We start from the raw sequence: 19,210 nt of genomic DNA on the forward strand, positions 1-19,210 counted from the left end.
GCCCTTTCAAGGACAGAGTCTCAGAACGGCCTACAATCTCCTTTACCCTCCTCCCCCACAACAGACACCCTGTGAGGTGGGTGAGGCTGGGAGGGCTCTCACTGCAGCTGCCCTTTCAAGAACAGAGTCTCAGAACGGCCTACAATCTCCTTTACCCTCCTCCCCCACAACAGACACCCTGTGAGGTGGGTGGGGCTGAGAGGACTCTCACAGCAGCTGCCCATTCAAGGACAGAGTCTCAGAATGGCCTACAATCTCCTTTACCCTCCTCCCCCACAACAGACACCCTGTGAGGTGGGTGGGGCTGAGAGGGCTCTCACAGCAGCTGCCCTTTCAAGGACAGAGTCTCAGAACGGCCTACAATCTCCTTTACCCTCCTCCCCCACAACAGACACCCTGTAAGGTGGGTGGGGCTGAGAGGGCTCTCACAGCAGCTGCCCTTTCAAGGACAGAGTCTCAGAAAGGCCTACAATCTCCTTTACCCTCCTCCCCCACAACAGACACCCTGTGAGGTGGGTGGGGCTGAGAGGGCTCTCACAGCAGCTGCCCTTTCAAGGACAGAGTCTCAGAACGGCCTACAATCTCCTTTACCCTCCTCCCCAACAACAGACACCCTGTGAGGTGGGTGGGGCTGAGAGGGCTCTCACAGCAGCTGCCCTTTCAAGGACAACCTCTGCCAGAGCTATGGCTGACCCAGCTATGCTATGGCTAGCAGGTGCAAATCGAGGAATGGGGAATCAAAGTAGTGCTAAGTTAATGGAAGATTTGTGATCACATGACCAAGCCATGTTGTAGCTAAAGCGGAGACCTAGGTATATGAAATGCCTAACCTGTTCTATTACTTTCCCATCGAAGAACCATTTGAAGAAGATATTGGATTTATATCCCGCCCTCCACTCCAAAGAGTCTCAGAGCGGCTCACAATCTCCTTTACCTTCCTCCCCCACAACAGACACCCTGTAAGGTGGGTGGGGCTGGAGAGGACTCTGCCAGCAGCTGCCCTTTCAAGGACAACCTCTGCCAGAGCTATGGCTGACCCAAGGCCATTCCAGCAGGTGCAAGTGGAGGAGTGGGGAATCAAACCCGGTTCTCCCAGATAAGAGTCCACACACTTAACCACTACACCAAACTGGCTCTCCAGTTTGCAGGTTTTACAAGATTTGGCAAAAACCGAGATAGAATTCAACGAGATCGGAACACACTGGAAAAGTGGGCAGATGTGAATAAGATGCAGCTCAACAAGGATAAGCGCTGAGTTTTACATGCGGGTAACAAAAATGAGCAACACGCACAATGGATGGGTAGTGGCAGACCTCGGATTCAGCGGGAGCTCACAGGAGCACAGCTCCTGGACCTTTCTGACAACTCCACCTCCTCCTTCCCACCTTGTCCACTGAATAGTAGGTGCAGCTGCATAACAATCACTGGATGAGCTCCACCACTTTTTCCCCTACAAAGCGACCCCTGGGTAGTGGTGCGTGTGAACAAGATCTTGGGTGGACAGAAAGTTAAAGATGAGCAGCCAGCGTGATACAGTGAGAAAAAAGGCTAATGCCATCTTGTGGTGTATCAACACAGGCAGAACATCCAAATTACAAGACATCTTAGTCCCACTGTACACGGCATTGGTCAGGTGCACCTGGAGTATCGTGTGCCAGGGCTTTCTTTTGCAGAAAAAGTCCAGCAGGGACTCATTTGCATATCAGGCCACACCCAGTGACATCACCATTGCTTTGCACAGGGCTTTTTGTAGAAAAAGCCCATCAGGAGCTCACTTGCATATCAGGCCACTCCGCCTGAAGCTGAGTCACCCAGAAGTGCGTTCCGTTGTGTTCCTGCTCAAAAAAAGCCCTGTTGTGTGCAGTTCTGGAGGCCTCACTTCACAAAGGATGTGGACAGAATGCAGCAGGTGCAGAGGAGAGCGAGGAAGATGATCGGGGGTCTGGAGACCAAGGCCCTGGAGGTCTAGAGTTCAGTCCAGAGAAGAGGAGGCTGAAGGGGGACATGATAGCTCTATTGAAGCATTTGAAGGGCTGTCCCTTAGAGGAGGGCAGGGAGCTGTTCCTATTGGCAGCACTGGGTTAAAACTATTCACAACACTGGGTTAAAACTAAGGGTGGGGAGGAATTAGGAAAAACCTTTTTTCCAGTTCAACAGAGGAATTAGCAACCCCTCACCGGCAACAGAGGTGGTGAGCTCCCCCTCATGGCAGTCTTGAAGCAGCAGCTGGACAAACACCTGTCTGGGATGCTCCAGGCTGATCCTGCACTGAGCAGGGGGTTGGACTAAATGGCCTCTAGGGCCCTGCCAGTTCTGTGATTGTGTGAACCTGCAGGAAAGCACAGGTGCTGTTTTTTAAAAACATTTTATGAGAGTTTTAAATACAGGTAATAAGGGAGGAAGAACAAATAAACAAAAGTAAACAGATTAACCCCTGCAAAAAAGAGGGAAAATTGTAATTCAGATACTACAGTTTAAAAGAAGGAATGCTATCCGATGATCTCAGTTACCAAAAACCATACATTTCCTCATTACACCTTTTGCCTGGTATCAGACCAAGGGACATTTATCACCTTTCTGCAGAAATGTATTTGCCTTTTAACCTTCAAAACCATAAGTTATCAGTTCATCTTTTTTGCTCTTCACACAAGAAATCCATAACGGTATAAAATGAAGTCTTCTCTTTTGTCAAAGACGTAAGTTTGGCCATCTCTGCAAGTTCCACCATCTCGACCACCAGTCCTCTATTGCTGGAGAAGAGGTGACTTCCCCTCACAGGCATGGAGATCCATATCCCCTGGGCATGCGCCCTCCTCCACTGCCTCTGGAAATGCAGCTTTCGGGCTGCTGGGTGAAGGGGTCTTTGGCAAGGGCAGGTTCACACGATGCCGAGAAACCTCCTGACGTGAGGAACAAGGTGCTCCCCAAAGCAGCCCACAGCCCAAGTGGCTGAGAGGGAGGCCCCTTGTCCACTGGAGGTTCCACACCCCCTCCTGGAGATGCCACAAGAGCCAAAGGTCTGCTTCCACCACTCACAGTCTTGAACTGCCTGGCATGGGGGGAATGAGAAGAGAGGAACCAGGTGGGGACTCAAAAATGCAGCTACAACAAGGCAGATTTTGGCTTCTTCCAAGCCATTGGAGCTCTTCCTTCTTCCTCCTTGCGGCTGAGGTCACTGCCCTTCACAGGGAAAGCACCGCTGCACACAGCTGTCTGTCTCTCTTGAGATGATCCCAAAAGTACTCTTCCGCTTCTTGCCTCTGTAAGGTGGCAGCTTCTTCGGAGGGGCAGGGAGGAGAAAGCAAGGGATGGAGAAAGAGAGAAAGGTCAGAAGGGGATCCTGCAAAAGTGCAGCATACAGAGGATCACTTCAAAGCGAAGACAGAAGTCCTTTGTCTAGGTCGGGGGCGCTCGGGGAGGGGAAATACCTCTCCCAGTCTTCGACGGGGCGCCGCTGAAAGCGGCGTGCCGGGTCAGGAGCCTGGGAGTCTTACTGGAGCCTTCACTATCAATGGAGGCCCAGATTGCAGCCACTGCCAAGTCAGCCTTTTTCCATCTAAGACGGGCAAAGCAGCTGGCTCCCTTCCTAGAGCATCAAGATCTGGCAACGGTGATTCATGCAACGGTCACCTCGAGACTGGATTACTGTAATGCCCTCTACATGGGGCTGCCTCTGTACCGAACCCGGAAGCTGCAGCTGGTGGAGAATGCGGCGGCTAGATTGCTGTTGGGGCTCCCCAAGTGGGAGCACATACAGCCTGGGCTACGCAAACTGCACTGGCTGCCAGTTGTATACCGGGTTCGTTACAAAATGCTGGTCATTACCTTTAAAGCCCTATATGGTCGAGGACCTGCCTATCTTAGGGACCGTCTCTCTCCATATGAACCCCAGAGAGCACTGAGGTCAGCCGGAAAAAACCTATTGACCATTCCCGGACCGAAAGAGGTGAAGTTGCAAAGCACCCGTAACCGGGCCTTCTCCTCTATAGCTCCGAGCCTATGGAATCAACTTCCAGAGGAAATGCAGGCCCTGCGGGACCTTGAACAGTTCCGCAGGGCCTGCAAGACCATCCTCTTCCGATCGGCTTTTGCTGAAGATGAAGGAAATTGTTAAGAAAACCGCCATCATAAAAGCAAACATAGCACTAGCACTTTTATTAATTTTAAAAACTTAATCAGGATTTTAACTAAACTGTTTAAATGTAGTTTTATTCAATTTTGTATAATTAGTGTATGCACTATGTTGTTAGCCGCCCTGAGCCTGCTCCGGCGGGGAGGGCGGGATACAAATAAAATTTGTTGTTGTTGTTGTTGTTGTTCAAATGGGCTCAGGAATAGCAAGGCTGAGTGCTGTCACGGGGGCTCTCCTTTTTCTGGGGATGGGGAGGAAGGAAGGCCTTGCCAATGGGAAAGGTACTGCCATTGTGGGGTGGTGCATGGAAAAAGCCTGGTTTCACTCACTTTTCCTGCTCTGCTGGAAACTGACCAGCCCACCACTGGAGATCTTGAGTGCCCAGCCACTGTTCACCAAGAGTCAGAAGACTTGAGGCTGTCATGATACCCAAAGATGCTGTGAAGGGAATGGAAGAGGCCGCTGAGGAAGCCCCTGGGAGCATGGAAGGAGATGTGCTAGCCCACTGGAGAGCAAGCCCACCTCTGTCAAATTCACAGGGGTGGCTGAGAAAAGACCCCTGAGAGGTTACAGGCCTGGTGCCCAGCAAGGCTGACCTCTCCCTCTAGCTATGAAAGAGCTTCTGAGCTCTGGAGGGACAACATCAGTGGGAGGGAGGGAAGGAATCCCCCTTGGGCTTTCAGTGGGGGGTCTCTCAGCTGTCTTTAGCAACTGCCCCTCCCTCTTTGACCCCACAATGCCCACCAGCTCTACACACACACACCTCTCCCTGGTCCTTCCTCACAATCCTTCACCTCCACAAGGTCACCGATGAGCTAGTCGCAGGAACTGGAGTCTCCACTGAAGCTTTCCTTCTCCTGAGTGCCTGGCTGGAGGGAGAAAGGAGAGTCATGGTCATGCAGCCTTGTCCCTCTAGAAAAGGAGTGATCCCCAAATGAAGGAGGACCCATTGAGGACATCCAGCTGCCCAGGAGCCACCCAGAGAGGGCAGTCCCTTCCCACAATGACCCCAACCAGCCCCCTTGTGAATCCCACCCCCCCAGTGTGCAGGCACAAGGCTTCTGTTTGTGTGGAGGAGTCTCCCAAGCCCCTTCCTCACCTGTAAGCTGCTGGGGGGGCAGCATCCATTCCGGGTGGGTCGATGCAGACCCTGCTGAACCAGGCAATGGGATGTCTTGCATCTGGAGCCAGGCAGGAGAGCGTCACTTCTGCTGAGGCAGGCCCACAACTGGCCCCGAGAGGAAACTTGATGGGAACATGAATCCCCAAGGGGATCTGGGATGGTGCTTGTGAGGTCACCGATGGAGTTGCCCACACAACTCGGCTTCACAAGAGGTCACAACCACACAACCTGTGCCAGTTTGAGCTCTCTGCACTATGCCCTCCAGTCCTCAATGAGATCACGACCAAACATTAAAACCACTACAATGATTTATAATCATTGTTCAACCCATTCATTTTCTCAACGTTTATTTTTATGGCTCACTGCTGAGCAGGGAGCAGAGATAACAAGTATCTTGGGTAGAGGCAGGACTCCCACTGGGATGTGCAAAATTCTGCTGACTGCATTATATCATTTGCATATGCAAAAACTTACCTGGGACAGAGGCCTGAGATTCTCTGGTATGGCCAAACTGATTGGCAATCCACAAGTTCCCTCCTCCAATCAGCAAGCAGATCATGAGATGAACTGAGAAGTGTTAGAACATCCCTACTTGGGGGGGGGGGGGGAGGGACCGTCCTCTCTGATCGGAACCCCCACTTCAGGCTGCAGAGTGTGGGTGGAAGGGTACACTGGGGATGGCATCATGAATGCCCATCACAAAGCACTGTAAATTACTCTGGATTGGCTCAGTGTCTTGTTCTGAAGACAAATGTGCCCAACGGCTGAGCACTCTATCAGAAACCACCCAAAAGCGACTCAGCGGTGGGGATGGAGAGAAGGGCACAAGCTGCGAGGGTTCGATTTCATTTCCTTCTCTCTTTCCAGCGTCTTTTGCCTCTGGAAAGTGAGGCTCCTTCAGATGATTAAATGACATGGAGAGACAACTAAAATCCCATAAGGCTGAGCAAAAATGTGCATGTGTGAAAACCTCCAATGATCACCAGCAATAAAATGAGCACCAAATGGTGAGAAATAAACCATCATTACTATCAGGCTGAACAATTTGCTCTCTGTTTTTAGGATCGGCTGCCATGCAGTGAGCAGTGACGGCGGGTCCACGCGAGAGGAGGAAACCAGAACTCCCATTCAGATGTGTGAGAACACACAGATGTGGAATAATGCCAACCGTACTGTATGGATATGCACAAACTTACCCAATAAAAAGATGTCAGCGGCTTGTGAATCACCAAACCGTTTGGTGAAGACTCACTCTGTGCTCCCAACCAGAGAGCAGAACGTGAGGCAAAATGGCAGGCGTTTGAACATTCCTACGCTGAGCTGTCCTGCCTGGCAGACTTATCACCACTGGGGGTGGCAGAGGGGATGAAAGTGTTTAGGAACGGCTACTGTGGCAGGACAGTGAGATGAAGTCCCTCTAACCCTTGGACACACCCACTCTTACCACAGGAGGGGTCATCCATGTCGAAGACACAGGGCGGGTTGTCGAGAGGAGGGCTCCCCTTCTTCCAGTGGATGGGCCCCAGCCAGTTCGTCTGGTTCTCTGAGCCCACAAAATGAGCCACCACCTGTGGGAAGAAGGGGCTGGATTCAGACCCCAGACCCAGGGGGCACCTTCCTCCATGTCTGTTACAACTTCCCAAAACCCCCTCCCAATGGAGGCCCTGGCGTTCCACCTCCCACCACCTTCAGGTCCCCTACTCCCACTCAGGTCTCTCTAGTAGCTTTTTGGGGCATACCAGCCCATTCAGAGACCCAGTGGGGCTGCTTGGGGACTCTCCCCCACCTATTGTGGCAGACACCTCCCCCCCCACCATACACACACCTGGAATTCTCCGCTCTCCACATCCCTCATGGCCCACAGGTCAAAATCCATCTCTCGTTCATTGTCTCCATTGAGGCTCACCGTCCCAGTGACACCTGGAGGGGTGGGGGCAGGGAGGGAGAGGCAGTTTGGTGTAGTGCAGGGGTAGGAACATTGGCTTTCCAGATGTTTTTTGCCTACAACTCCCATCAGCCCCAGCCAGCATGGCCAATGACTGGGGCTGATGGGAGTTGTAGGCAAAAAACATCTGGAGAGCCAACGTTCCCTACCCCTGGTGTAGTGGTTAAGAGCAGTGGACTCTCATCTGGAGAACCGGGTTCGATTCTCTAGTCCTCTCCCACATGAAGCCAGCTGGGTGACCCAGGGCCAGCCATAGTTCCCTCAGAGCTCTCTCAGCCACAGGCCCGTATGTAGGATTTTTTTCTGGAGGAGGCTCCAGGGGGCGCTAATTTAATTAAAGGAGCATAAACAAGAGGAGAGGGGGGTCAGGGGATCAGGAGTGGGCGTGTCTGGCAGATTTGGGAGAGGGCGCTGCCCCCACGGCCCCTGCCTAGTGTTGGCCCCGCCCACCCACCTCACAGGGTGCCTGTTGTGTGAAGAGGAAGGGAAGGTGATTGGAAGCCCCTCCGAGGCTCCTCCAGGCAGTGAAGGGCGGGGCATGAAACAACTCTTCTTCTTTGAGGATCCCAGCATCCGTTGTCATTCGTGACCCATGGCTGAGTTAACCTCTTGGACGGGCTCTGGGGCAGCTCCTCTCTAAAGCCAGCCCCCTTCTGCCATTCCCACCCCCTCCTGGCCTGATCTGTCTCAGCCCAGGACCTCCACTTGCTGCCTCCCCGCAACCCCCGGTCCCAAATTCCTGGCAACCTCCCCGTCCCCCAACCCCCGGCCACTCTTTCCCCTAAGCCAAGCCTCCAATACCCTGGAATTTCAGGCCCCTCATCTTCTCCAGGATGCGGCTGGTGTTCCGCTTGGTTCCACCTTCCTGCAGCGTCTCGTTCAGGGCCCTGAGATACAGCAGCAGCACGTCATGGAAGCAGCCGGCCACCAGCGTCCCCTGCCACAGGGGGACAGAGAGAGGGAGAGAAACGGAATGGAACAATCTTGTTCCCCGCAGCCTCACTGGCAGCCACTGCCTTGGACCTGAAGGACAATCTAACAGAACCCTGCTATTGGAGTCATGTGAAGTGACATGTGGTGGCCCCTGATGGCCTAAGCTCAAATATCTGGGAGCGAGAGGGCCCCTGAATGGCTCCAGACCAGCAGCTACTCTTTTGCTGGGGCAGGAGTCTGAAGCTGGGAATCAAGGGTCTGTGTGGGTTTGGTGACCACCATGCCTCAAGCAAGCTTAGAACTGGCAGCCTACCAGAGATACAAGGCCTGGGATTCACCCCTCTTCAACTACGACATGGAGGAGACGCCTGGAGGGACCACAGCATCCGCTTGGGTGACATATGAAGGAGGGAAGAGCAGTCCAGACCTGGCTGACAAGAGGCAAGCCTTAAAGCACACAAGGAAGGCAGAACGCTTGTGTCCATGCTGGGTGTGGGCAGTGAACGTGAGGAAACGGGGAGGGCGAAGTGGACAGCCCTGAGGCTGAACCACCCAGCACAGGGAGCACAACTGAGAAGGCATTCAGGACAGTGACTGAGAAAGCCAGGTGGGAGGAAGCCACAGCGGTTGCCCAGAAGAGAGAACTGCCAAGGCGACCACTGCAAACATCCTGCATGACCAGGGGCAAATTCTGACCTCCACCTATCAAGCCAACCCTGGTGACCCACCTGCAAAGCCAAGCCGTAGCTACCTTCCTCAACCCCAACCCTGGGGATTCTCCTGGGTCGGTTCTTCCACAAGGCCAAGGGGGAAAGTGTTTGTGGCCCCGGAAGGCTGGCTCATCTGTCTCACCTCACTTCTCATAAAGGGCTCTTCGCTCCCTCCCATAATAAGAGTGCAGAAGAAGGCATGCAAGCAGGGGTGTGTAGATTTACCACGGAGTCATTCACAGCCACACCAAAGTCCCTCTGGGCACGCTGGACCAGCTGGCTCTGGAAACGCCGGTATTCGGGGGTTTGGGGCTCATGGGGAGTGACCACCAGCACCGTCTGCAATTAGAGGAAAAGGTCAAGGGAGCTCCAGCTGCCTGGGACTCAGCTCCCAAGTCTCCCTTTCCTTCCTTCCTTCCTTCCTTCCTTCCTTCCTTCCTTCCTTCCTTCCTTCCTTCCTTCCTTCCTTCCTTCCTTCCTTCCCTCCCTCCCTCCCTCCCTCCCTCCCTGCAGCAGAGTCCTGGACTTACCTGGAAGGCCTCTCGGAGGATTCCTGTATCTTGGCTCTCCGTGCTCTGCCAGGGCTTCTTGGCCTCACGATGCCCCTCAGCTCTCATACTTTCCCCCCAAACGTCCAGGTAGATGAAGATGTAGTCACCGCCGGTCATGTTCTGAGCCTGTACCTGGTGCATGATCTCCTGCAACATCTTCAGGGGCCCAGAAATGTAGACCACTAAGGAGAAACCACCCCCACCCAGAGGAGTGTGTGTCAGACGCAAGCAAGGAGCAGAGGGCAGGCAGTGAGGGGCAATGAGCATGAAGCGCAAGGCTTGACGTAGGATGCTCTGCATTATCTGGCTCTTTGGCTCCTTGTCACATGAGCATTGTGTTGCAGTCCCCCCTCCCCAGTGCTGGCAGCCGGGTGCCCACCAGTGTCCTCCTCACCCGCGTCAATCAAGGAGGACATTTTCCCAGACTGCACTTTAAAGCTCATGGATCGAGCAATTCATGGGCCACGGTGGATGGATTCTCATCACTTTTACGTGGACTCCACTCGGTGGTGACCCACCTGTAGGCAAATTAGGCACTTGCCTAGGGTGTGGGGGGGGGACCGAATTACCCCCCCCCCATGATTGATATCACCCGGGAGGAGAGCCACTCGCCATCCCCATCCCCTGCCAACCTCCTCCGTGGCACCCTCTCTGTCCTGTCGCCTGCACCCTTCCAACCTCGACGGACCCCAGCAAGACTCTGAGCACTGCAGAGGCCCACACACTGTCCGACTGCTGTCACTCCACCTCTGCCTCCGCGGAGCGACAGTAGCTGGATGGCGTGCAGCCTCTGTGGGCTCAGAACGTTGCCTGGCGGTCGCATGGCTGCTGCGCACACCCTCCCCACCCCCCTATGCAGCACAGGCCCTCAGTGAGGGGGCAGAAGGGTGTGGGTGGTGGGACTGTGAGGGTGCTGCGGAGGGGGGGGGCATGGTGGGGCCCCTGACTCTACTGAAATTCACTGCAAAGGTCTATATCTCAAAGTCTATAGACTGAACATGAGATAATAAAGATCCAACACTTCCTGACACCACCATTGGGCCAAAAAAATGGAGTCAAGGTAGAAATCTTGACGTTTCTTCATGATTTTTACATCAGACCCCACAACACACACAAAAAGTGTACAGAATCCACTGATGTCCACAAACTGCACAAAGGAAAACACGTATCCAGTTCTGTGGTCAGCATCATGGTGAAAAAACATGGATTCAGAGGACGGATCTTCATGAATTCATACTATTTTTACACAAGTCCTGCTCACAAGTCACCCCGGACACACTTACAATCCTAATTGTTCTTTGTAAGTGTGCTGAGTAAGTCTTGTGTTACACTTAATGGATCCATAGCTGAACGTGCGGTACAAACTCTAGGTTTTTCCAGTACTAGTTCCCCAAATCTTCCTTAGAGATGGATGCATGCCTGTACAATGGGCTGGACACACATTTATACAACAGAGATGTACAGGGCTACTGAAACAACAGAGTACATCGGTTGTATCACAGCTTGTCGTGAACAAAACCATCAAAATCAGGGATCCAGCATTTCATAGCGCTGCCATGGTATAAAAAAGTGGGTGCCCTTTTGGTGTTCTTATTTCACTTGGACTCCATCCCAGTCCAAATTCTCAACACATATCACACTCTTGTCAATGAACTTCCTCACAAAAACCACATATTTCATGATGCTTCAGTGGTACAAAAATTCATTAAAAATATGGGTCCTTCTACAGCTTTATACGTCATTTGTGTATGCATTCTACCAAGCTCCGCCTTTAATAAAAAGGTTGGATTCCTAGAGAAGGTTCTGGGAATCCAAGGTTCAAACCCGCTCCCCCCACACCACAGAAGCTCGAGAGACCTTGGCCCAATCCCACACTCTCAGCCTAGCCTCCCTCACAGGGTTGTTGTGAGACATAAAATGGGTGACGGAAGAAACAGATCAGATGCTGGAGGTCCTCACTGGGGGCAAAGAGGTGGAATCAATAAAGTAAATAAAATCAAGTTGTTCCCTAAAAGGGAGAGGGGCTTGAATTGTTCCCTAAGGCCACTGCAATTGTTTTTTAATGTTTCCCCATAATTATTTCTATGAAAAACCCCAGTGAGCTACCATGAGGTGAGCAAGAAAAACCTCATGAAGACAAGAAGCAAGAAGCCTCCAGAGCACTGGGCAAGTCCACACAGCAGTTGCCGCAAAATCACAAAATAGCTGTTTACCAGGTCTAAAAAAAATTGGGAAAATAACACAGAAAATACTGGAATACATTCAGAGGCAATGAACCTCTGTGGATTTGTGAGTGAAAATTATGTCCATTCTAGGCTAAATATGCAGCATGGAAGACCCATCCTGGGATGAGTGTTCATTGATGCAGCTCAAATGTACTTGGAGACCTTTTCTTGGCCTGGCTTGAATTTATCGCCCACCGATCTCATTTGGAGATCCACATCCAGAAATTACAAGAGAAACGAAAACCCTTCCTGTTTTCTTCTCTTGAAAAGTTCTTTATAATTATTCGCGTTTTTTGTCAACCTTTACCAAATCCCCTTTTCTCTCATCTCAGCGGAAAACTAAACTTGGCAAGGGAAATTCCAGACTGGACCTCTTGCCTTAAAACAAAACAAAAAGAAGTGTTAGATCTGTGACGTTCCTCACAAACAAGGGCTTTCAATCCAACACGGGCCGTGTGTTGGTTCAGGACCCACCCTGGATGGCACATCCCTTGTGCCAGCTCAGAAGGTGAGGAGTCTGGGTGTGATACTGGATGCCACCCTTTCTACGGAGGCCCAGGTCACAGCTGTCGCACCATCTGCCTTTTACCATCTTGGGCAGGCCAAACAACTAGCGCCTTTCTTGGTTCCTCGGGACTTCGCTACAGTGATCCATGCAACGGTCACTTCCGGGTTGGACTACTGTAACTCACTCTACGCAGGCTTGCCCTTGAGACTGACCCGGAAACTCCAGTTGGTGCAGAATGCAGCCGCACAATTGCTGACTGAATCGCCTGTACGGGCGAGCGGTCAGCTGATGCTGTGCAGTCTGCACTGGCTACCAATCGAGTACTGGGTCCGCTTCAAGGTACTAGTACTGACCTTTAAAGCCTTGCGCAGCCTGGGACCGGCATACCTAAGGGACCGCCTCTTCCCATAGGAGCCCCGGAGGTCATTACGATCGGCCTCTCCACATCTTCTGACTATCCCTGGCCCAAAGGACGTTCACCTCGCCTCGACCAGGGCTAGGGCTTTTTCGGCCCTGGCCCCGACCTGGTGGAATCAGCTCCCTATGGAGGTTCAGGCCCTCCCATAAGAACCTAACTATAATGAGCTATTATGACCATATTCTGAACATAACATAATGATCTATGTCAGCGACCGGGCTCCATTCAGAGTGGCTTGGATGGAAGCCCCAGAGCAGCCTGCGGAGGTGACCCCTCTCTTGCCCCCCCAACCACCCCTCCCCTCCCCTGGGGGATTCCAGTTTATGGGTCAGGAGGGCGGAGGAATCTGGGGCACCCACCTGCCCTGCTTTGGAAGAAGAAGATGATGATATTGGGTTTTGACCCCACCCTTCATTACCCAAAGAAGTCTCCGAGCTGCTTACAACCTCCCGTCCCTTCCTCTCCCCATAACAGATATCCCCTGTGTGAGGTGGGTGGGGCTGAGAGAGCTCTGACAGAAACTGCTCATGAGCAGAACAGCTCGGAGAGAGTGATGACTGACCCAAGGTCACTCCAGCAGTTGCATGGAGTCAGAGTGGGAAATCAAACCGGGTTCTCCCAGATATAAGTCTGCACACTTCACCATCACACCAAACTGGCTCTCATCCGGCCCATGCATCAGGCAGAGCTGGTCTACAGCCACTGCAAGAAGTACACCAACTTTTTTATGGGGGGGGGGGGGGAGAGGGAGATAAGGCTGGAGGGAGGCCTGGGGGAGGGGCTCCCTTCCCAGAAGACACTGACTGCCCCCTTCTGTTCGATGTGCATTTCTAGGCCCACTGCCTTCTCGCCCTCCACAACATGCCTTCCTCACTGCATGGCCTTCCCTCCTCTCTCGAAGATTGGGGGAGGGACTGTCAGGGTCCCCCCTCCGAAAAAGAGGTGCCAGAAGTCTCCAGAGGGAAATGAAGATGATATTGGATTTATATCCTGCCCTTTTCTCTGAATCTCAGAGCAGCCACAATCTCCCCCCGCCCCCGCTCCACAACAGACACCCTGTGCGGTGGGTAGGGCTGAGAGGGCTCTTACAGCCGCTGCTCTTTCAAGGACATCTCCTGAATCAGAGTCTCAGAGTGGCTCACAATCTCCTTTACCTTTCTCCCCCACAACAGACACACTGTGAGGTGGGTGGGGCTGAGAGGGCTCTCACAGCAGCTGCCCTTTCAAGGACATCTCCTGAATCAGAGTCTCAGAGTGGCTCACAATCTCCTTTACCTTTCTCCCCCCCAACAGACACACTGTGAGGTGGGTGGGGCTGAGAGGGCTCTCACAGCAGCTGCCCTTTCAAGGACATCTCCTGAATCAGAGTCTCAGAGCGGCTCACAATCTCCTTTACCTTCCTCCCCCACAACAGACACCCTGTGAGGTGGGTGGGGCTGAGAGGGCTCTCACAGCAGTTGCCCTTTCAGGGACAACCTCTGCCAGAGCTATGGCTGACCCAAAGCCATTCCAGCAGGTGCCAGTGAAGGAGGGGGGAATCAAACCCGGTTCTCCCAGATAAGAGTGGGCAGGCTCAACCACTGTACCAAACTGGCCCCGAAGGAGAAACACAGGGGTGCCCCTCATGAACTTTTGGACATTAAAAAAAATAAGAATCTTGTTTCCGCCAAGAGGTCCAGGAACTCCGTCCAGCCGCGTTTCCCCGCAGAAGCAAAGCCCTGGATCGGTGCCCCAGAGGGGTGGGGGCAGGGGCCGCTCCCAGGGCGGGAGAGGCGGCTCCGGATGGGCGGGCGGAGGGGGGGGGGCTGGCTCACCTCGCCCCTTGGCCCGGATGAACCGGACCGCCTCCTCGGGCTGCCCATATCCGTGGGAGTGGGTGGTCCAGACGTCTACTCCAAATCGCATGAAAAAGGGGGAATAGTATTGCCAGTAATCGAAGTCCTCATCGTACACAAGGGCGGCGGGGGAGGTCCAGTTGAAGCGCCGGTGCAGCCGGAGCAGGAAGGCGTCGAGGGCAGGCCCCAGGAGACCGGCGTACACCACCGTGCTGCCGAGACGCACGCTGCTTCTTCCATAGGCGCCGGCTCGAAGGAGCGGCAGCTGCCAGTGCCGGGCTAAGCGCCCCACAAAGTAGGCTGGGTGGCCGCAGCCCGCCCCGAGCAGCACATCGAGGTCGTGCAAGCACTTCAGCTTCGCGGCCTTCCACAGGGCCATTTCGAAGTCGCAGTCGCCATCCGGGTCCTCGGTGGAGGCGAAGGCGGTGCGGAGGGCGAGGCCCGGGGGGCGCAGCTGGGACTCCAGGGCCAGGCTCAGGGCGGGTTTGACGCGAGGCCAGGCCCAGGGGTAGCGCAGGTTGCGCCGCGGCAGCAGCACCCCGAGCCTCACCTCCCCCGACGGGGCGGCGCTGGCCTGGGCGGAGGCGGCGGAGGGCACCCCCAGCAGGGCTGGCAGCAGCAGCAGCAGGAGCGGCGGTGGCGCCGCCATGGACGGGGCGGGCGAGGAGCTCTGGGCGGCAGCAGAAGGCAGAGAGAGCCCGTCTGTGGGGCGGCCGCGCTGCGCTCCCTCGGAAAAGGCGCCCCTGCACGGCCCTCCCTCCCTCCAGAGGCCTGCCCAGGGGCGGGGGGAAGTCGGGGGGGCCGCCCCTCTGCACAGCTCTCCTGGCCGCAGGGCGCAGAAACCAGGCGGGAACTAGAGCTGAATGCTGCCCGCTTCTCCCGGTGGGCTGCCAGGGATTGCCGGTGGGCCCTCCTGAGCCCCCGATTGCCCCCAAAGCAACAGCCCCACACCACCATCATTGGCAGCTCTTCTAGATCAGGGGTGGCCAGTGGTAGCTCTCCAGATGTGTTTTGCCTACAACTCCCATCAGCCCCAGCCAGCATGGCCAATGGGAGTTGTAGGCAAAAAAACATCTGGAGAGCTACCATTTGCCACCCCTGTTCTAGATGAATCCCCCCCCCCCGTCCCCGGTTAGGAAACGGGCATCGAGCCCCCTCCAGTTTATCCTCAAGTCGCCTTCCACAACCACGTTTGAATTGGAGCCTGGATCTCAGCCCCTCTTCCCAAAGCCCCACCTTGAGGAGGAGGGGGAGCAGGTGCCATGGGGCAGGATTTCCTCACCAAGACAAAGTCGTGCCTCCCCCACTGCACTGGGGGAGAAAACCTGAGTCTAAACAGAACCCACCCAAGCCTCGATCACCCCAGAGGACTCCACAAACTGGGTGAGCAGGTGACAAAGTGGCAAAGGAAGTTCAGGGTTGGTAAGTGTTAAAGTGATGCACAATGGGACCCCAAAAAATCCCAACCTCTGTCCCCCTGCTAGTTCTGAATCTCCCCCCAGCATCCCTTCCTCTGCACCCGCAGACCTGCTCCACCCCCATCCCCACCCCCTTGCAGAAGGCTTACAACAGCCGGGGACTGGACCCCGCTTCTCGGGGAAGAGCCACCCATGGGGAATTGGCGGAAGCAGGAGGAAAGGCGCTATCCAGCCACTGCAGCAGAGATCTGCCTTCCCGTCTCCGAGTCCCCCCTAACTCTCCTGCCTGAAGGAGGCTGTCTTCCAGATCTCTGATCAGTGCCCAAACCAGTCAAGATCACCTGTCTGGAGCTCCATTAGAATGGTTGCCAGCCTTAAGGGGGGCGTGGGGGGGGGGGGTAGAGAGTGCCCAGAATTATAACTGGTCCACAGACAGCGATCTGTTCTGGAGAAAGTGGCTGTTCTGAAAGATGGGCTCTATGGCGGGTGGCCAACGGTAGCTCTCCAGATGGTTTTTTTGCCTACAACTCCCATCAGCCCCAGCCAGCATGACCAATGGCCAAGGCTGGCGGGAGTTGTAGGCAAAAAACATCGGGAGAGCTACCGTCGGCCACCCCTGCTCTATGGCATTAAACCCTGCTGAGGTTCCTCCGCGGCCAAACCCCACCCTGCCCAGTTTCCATCCACCAGTTTCCCAGTATTTTCCAAACCCAGCGCTGGCGCCCCTATTTATTAGCCCACCCATCGCTGCTTCCTCAACTTTCCCCGCCTTCCTTGGTCAACCACTGATGCGGCCTGGTCTGCCTTTCTGGAATCTGGACCTTTGGACTGGACGGCTCCGTCCAGGCATTCTTCTGGTTCCTGATACTCGGAGCCTTCTCGTCAGTACAATTAGTCCGGAAAAAAAGATTCAGAACAATCCCCCTGCCCCAGATGTGAAGGTGGAAAAGGTCGATTTGAGTCTCCACACAGGAGATGCCCCTGCAGCTCCGTCCTTCCAAGAGAAGTGAGGAGGGAGTGGAGGGGCCGCCCTCTGCCGGCTGCTGCTTCTCTCCGGCTGCACCGGCACGAGGATGCCAGGCAGGTGCTGGCGGCACAAAGCCATGCCCAGCGTGCCTGTGTTGTGAAGAGGCAGCGGAGCTCCTAGGGAGGCAACCCTTAATGCAAAATATTCTCTCATATGAGCTTCAGGTTGTCCCACCGGAGCCCCTCTCTTTGTCCTCGGTGAAGACGTTGAAAAGTACCCTCTGAAGCCATTCCACTGCCCTTACCCCCCCCCCTTCCTGTTCCGCAGGCTTCTTGGGAAATGCTATGGAGAATGGCCATCCTCCTAGAGCACAGGAAGCTGCAGCCATGCTAAAGGGATCCACCCAAAATGTGCAAGATCTCCCGGGTGTAAAAGTACAATTTGTAACCATTCCACTGCCTCCCCCCCCCCTTCTCTTCTACAGGCTTCTGGGGAGACCCTGCCCAGAATCGTAGCCACTGACCCTGGACCCAGCCCCGTAGCCAAGATTTGAAGAATTTGGGGGCCCTGATAGTTTTCAGGGGGCACATAGTGGCCCCAACCTCCATGGCCTTCTCTCCTACCACCGCTGAGGAGGAAAGCTGACAGCTCGCTGCCATACAGCCTCCCCGCTCCCCACAGCTGCCCTGAGGTGATTCCTTTCCACCCCTCCTCCAGCAGCTCTGGTGGGGATCCACTCAGAGGTTTAGATACGTGCCGCACGGTCTCCTGCCCTTACCTGTAGCATGATCCAGCTAGGCAAGCCCGGCGGGACAAGGGGGGGGGGGGTGGAAGGCGCCACCAAGTCGCAACTGACTTCTGGGGCTACAAGACCTCCAATTCTGATTTCTTCCTGTCAGAGGGTGAGCCGAGGCTGCCCTCGCTCGGGTGGCCAGCGAGACCAGGCCAGAAAACCTCTGCAGGTGAACATCACCTCTCCACTGATCCCAGCCCCAGAATGCAGCCGGGACCTTCACTTGTGTGTGCCAGTCTACCCTACCCTGCCCTGTCTGCAATGGAGCCCTCCATTCCCTACCCCCACCGCCCCACTTGAGGGCCATAACGGCCTCTTCTTGCACGCGCCCTCTAGCCCAACGTCAGCCCAATGTGGAGCTTAACTTTCAGCCTGGGGGCTGAAAGTGCCCCCTTTTTTCTGCTTGCTGAGGGGTCAGAGATTTCTTCCAGCCCCTAAGCAAGCAGAAGCAAGGTGGAGCTTAACTTTCAGTCCTGGGTGCTGAAAGTGCCCCCTTGTTTCTGCTTGCTGAGGGGTCAGAGAATTCTTCCGGCCCCTAACCAAGCAGAAGCAACTGTGTATGAGGACGGCAGAATGGAGAAGGATGCAGCCAAGGAACTGGAGGCTGGTTAGGGGGCCCTGCTTAGCAGTCAGGGGGGCTGTGCCCCCACAGGCCCCCTAGTAGCTACGGACCTGCCTGAACCCGAGGCAAAAAGTCCTTCTGCTCCTTGCTTTAGTTCCACGGTTTCTAGTTAGAAGCATTTTAAAAACTTTTCCCCATTGTTTATTAGCAGTACAAACAGAAGAACAAGAAAATCCAAAACTACCACAAAATATCCAGTTCTGTCCCTCCCCCACCCCACTGCCTGCGCACATTACTGCCAAAATATTTTAATAGCATCAATATAAAAATATTGTCCAATATTTGTTCATTTTTTTCCAATTTAGAATATGGCAAGTTTGGCATCACTTTCCCCCCATCTGTTGTCTTTCTGTATAGAGCTAAAGCTTGGACTTGAGGCCTTTTATTATTCCAAATAAAATCTAAGCATTTTCTCTGCCTGTTCTGCAAAAACTGATCTGAAATCATTATGGGGAGAGTTTGAAACAAATATTAAAAGCGGGGTGCCACCATCCATTCAATTGCAGCTGCTTTCCTAAGCTAGGAGAGGTTTAACCTAGACCAGTCTTTGAGTTCTTTATTAATATGCTTCAGCAATGAGTCATAATTATACCTAAACAGTTGTGATAACTGAGTTGTAATCTGCACTCCTAAATATATCTATTCTTCAGTGACCCACTCGAATGAAAAATGGTGTTCTATGTGCTCTATTGGTCCTTATGACAGATGCATTTTAAGAACTTCAGTTTTATCAACATTTATCTAAAAACCAGGACAGAGTGAATTCCTGTATACCTGCAGGTAGTTTCTGCATTGATAACAAACAAAATTATGTCATCTGTATATAATCCTGTTTTGTGTTGTTGTCCAATCCAAACTCCTTTAATCTCTTTATGCTGCCTGATTACATTAGTTAGAGACTCAAGTGATAATGCAAATCTTGTCCAATCAAATTATGCCAATGTGTACCTATTAACATACACAAAAGCTTTGGAATCAGAATATAATGAATCTATAATTCTACAGAACTTTCTCCAAACTCCACTGCTGT

The 19,210-nt window shown here is 53.7% G+C and overlaps 1 protein-coding gene across 1 annotated transcript; it reads right to left on the reverse strand.

The window, feature by feature from the left end:
- Positions 1–2,772: 2,772 nt before the first annotated feature.
- Positions 2,773–15,029, reverse strand: LOC132569882 (atrial natriuretic peptide receptor 2-like). Its single transcript, XM_060236314.1, has 7 exons — positions 14,360–15,029; positions 9,374–9,576; positions 9,069–9,182; positions 8,002–8,137; positions 7,081–7,175; positions 6,678–6,823; positions 2,773–3,049 (listed from the first exon to the last, which is right to left on the reverse strand). Exons 1-7 carry the CDS (start codon positions 15,027–15,029, stop codon positions 2,773–2,775), a joined length of 1,641 nt encoding a protein of 546 aa, XP_060092297.1.
- Between the last annotated feature and the right edge of the window lie 4,181 nt (positions 15,030–19,210).

Source organism: Heteronotia binoei, chromosome 4 (assembly GCF_032191835.1).
Source record: "Heteronotia binoei isolate CCM8104 ecotype False Entrance Well chromosome 4, APGP_CSIRO_Hbin_v1, whole genome shotgun sequence".
Lineage (NCBI taxonomy): Eukaryota > Metazoa > Chordata > Lepidosauria > Squamata > Gekkonidae > Heteronotia > Heteronotia binoei.

Bases quoted from the DNA above. Each gene is read 5' to 3' on its own strand.
- LOC132569882 (XM_060236314.1), bottom strand. From the start codon at position 15,029: ATGGCGGCGCCACCGCCGCTCCTGCTGCTGCTGCTGCCAGCCCTGCTG. The intron at 6,824-7,080 runs GTGTGTGTATGG...TTCTTCCCACAG, and splicing joins TGGAGAGCGGAGAATTCCAG to GTGGTGGCTCATTTTGTGGG. The intron at 3,050-6,677 runs GTTAGAGGGACT...CCCCCATGCCAG, and splicing joins AAGAGTGGGTGTGTCCAAGG to GCAGTTCAAGACTGTGAGTG.